The 2,536-nt window shown below is 60.3% G+C and overlaps 1 protein-coding gene and 1 non-coding gene across 2 annotated transcripts in view; one reads left to right on the forward strand and one right to left on the reverse strand.

Annotated features, from left to right (window-relative positions):
• Positions 1-1,139: 1,139 nt before the first annotated feature.
• LOC144216403 (small nucleolar RNA U13) lies at positions 1,140-1,243 on the forward strand. Its single transcript, XR_013330663.1, has one exon. It is a non-coding gene; the product is annotated as a small nucleolar RNA U13 (small nucleolar RNA).
• Positions 1,244-1,859: 616 nt separating this feature from the next.
• Positions 1,860-2,536, reverse strand: part of ZNF358 (zinc finger protein 358) — a 2,146-nt gene continuing 1,469 nt past the window's right edge. Inside the window, 2 exon segments of the mRNA XM_077745736.1 lie at positions 1,860-2,290; positions 2,292-2,534. Of these exon segments, the coding sequence (XP_077601862.1) occupies positions 1,937-2,290; positions 2,292-2,534 (597 nt within the window). The 3' untranslated portion in view covers positions 1,860-1,936.

Genomic DNA, 2,536 nt, shown 5'->3' on the forward strand with positions numbered 1-2,536 from the left:
CACTGCGGCCCCGCCCCCTCGCCGCGCAGCTTCAAACCCTCACGCATCAGCTGACTGGAGCCGCGGTCACGTGATCGGGGCGGCACAGCCCCCACCCCTGGAAGCATGTGACCGGATCCTGTCCCACCCCCTGCGCCACGACAATCCCCGCTGCCGCAGCACGCATGCGTCGTCCTCAGCTGGCGACTCGCGGGGCGGAGGGCGGGCTTGAGGTCCTAACGCCGCCGGTGCATGGAGGGGCTGGGGGAGGGGCTGGCTGTGAGGATGCCAAAGTAGGGCTGGCTCCGTCCTGGCTCCTTGTCATGCCCCCGTCCGGTGCCAGGTTCTTGAGTTCCATGTTCAAGGCTTGACCCCTTACCCTCCCCAGAGTCCGATGATGACCGTCCGTCCTCTCTCATGGCTGCCTCTCTGGCCTGGAAGAAACCGCCTGGTTGCTCCCAACTCTTTCCGCTTCTGCTGCTCTCATCTGAACTGTCAGCAAACCCTATTTCATTTCCTCATTATGTCCTACATAGGACCACATATCCCCGCTCCTATGGCTGTCAGCCTAGAGTCCCCCAACATTCCTGGCCTGGACCGCCGCAGCAACCTCCTTGCTAATCTGAGGCTCCCACGCCTGCCCCCTCCATTACACAGTCCAGGCAGCAGCTGGAAGCGTGGTCGAAGAGTAACTCATGTGAGTCCTCTGCCACACCTGCCAATGTCTTCCCATTGCTCTAGGATCACCAGCAAACTCCCACCTCAGTCTGCCAGGCCCCTCTGCTCTGGCCCCATCTCCCCTAGCTCGTCACTCAGCAGCCCCAGGGCCTTTGCACGCTCTTGCTTTGAAGCACGCTGGTTAAGAACTCAGGCTCTGGAGGACAGTTTGGATTAAATCTAGTCTCTGCCAGCTGCTAGTTCTACATCTTCTAAAAGGGCTCTTTAAACTCCACGTGCCTGTTTACTTATTTGAAAAACGGGGTTACTTAGTCAGAGTTACCTGTTTCGTGAAGCTGTTGAGCTAAAAGAGAAAACGCAAGAGTGTAAATTGCAAGAGTATGGCGTAAGGCGGGACAAACAGCGCTAACGATTAAATTGGGGTTCTAGAATCCCTCCTCAGGAAAGCAGTCTCCCGCCCCCTACCCCTAAATCATGTCTTGATCCTTTTGCAGATCGTGGTCTTGATGACCGAGTGTTAATGCTGCTCTGTGTTTTGTGTCTCCCTCAAGCCTTGCTACAACCTCAGCACATTACCTGTCTGATGTTGGGGGGTGGCGGTGGGGGGAGTCTGGTCATGCTTCTTCTAGAATGAACTATAGCCGGAAACTACTTTTCAAAGGTTTCTGAATTTGGCATCTGTGAGATCTGTGAAGGCCAAGGCCATGCTTATCTTGCTCCCTGTTGAGACCCCAGCAAGCAACAGATTTTGGTTGAGCACAGAAACGGGCGCCTCCTCTGTCCAGTGCTGTGCCTAGGACACGGGGTTTGAAGGGCATGGGGTAGGTTATGCGAGCACATGGGGTAGGGCTGCCTGCAAGGTCTCATATCAGCCTCCATTATCAGCCCGCTAGACTGTCGACATGCTGGAAATTCCGCCGTTCAGAGAAAAGCCAGAGGGAAGGGATCCCGTTCAGACCACCCGTGCCGGAGGAGTCTGCCCTCGACTGGGGTGGCCAGGCCTGGGGGAGCAGAGTGGTAACTGCTGGGATGGGCCAGTGCGAGACCTTGTGGGGGGCCTGGGAAGCCTGGAGGATTGGGGACGGGAGGTCAGGACACCGGGGTTCCAGCTATGGCTGGCACAGACCACGCCCTCCCCCATCTCCTGAGGAAAGGGCCGTGCACGTGTGGAAAAAGAGACACAGGCAAACCACAACACAGAGCCAGGAGGCAGTGCGAGGATTTTACTAAACTGCATGACACACAACTTCCCCAGGCCCCGTCAGCGTCGGCGTCCACATCAGCCGTCGGGCCCCAGCAATGCCCCTCGCTCCTGCACCCACTCGGGACTCTCGCCAGTAGGGAGGGCTGGGCTGACGGTGTCATGGGTGGGAGAGCCGGGGTCGGGATGAGACTCCGGGTTGGAGTCGGGGCTGGCCACAGAATCTGGGTCGGGGCTGGCCACGGGGTGGGGATCCGTGACACGACCAGGCTTAGGGTCAGAAGCTTGGATGGAATCAGGGGTGGGGGTGGCTTCGGAGCCAGAGACAGCTTTGGGGCTGGGAGTAGGGAGGGAGCCCGGCTCGGAGCCAGGGTCAGAGCCAAGGCCAGAGCTGGGGCCGGGACTGAGGCCCAGGCCGGCGCCGAGAACAGANGTGCTGCAGCAGCGCCGAGCTCTGCCCGAAGGCCTTGGAGCAGTGCGGGCAGGCGTAGGGCCGCTCGCCCGTGTGGATGCGCAGGTGGTGCTGCAGGTTGGAGCTCTGGCCGAACGCCTTGCCGCAGTGGGGACAGCGGTACGGGCGCTCGGCCGTGTGCGTGCGCTGGTGCTGCAGCAGCGCCGAGCTCTGGCCGAACGCCTTGCCGCACTGCGGGCACGGGTACGGCCGCTCGCCCGTGTGCG

The sequence above is a fragment of the Crocuta crocuta genome, unplaced genomic scaffold (genome assembly GCF_008692635.1).
Source record: "Crocuta crocuta isolate KB4526 unplaced genomic scaffold, BGI_CrCroc_1.0 scaffold650, whole genome shotgun sequence".
Classification (NCBI taxonomy): Eukaryota; Metazoa; Chordata; class Mammalia; order Carnivora; family Hyaenidae; genus Crocuta; species Crocuta crocuta.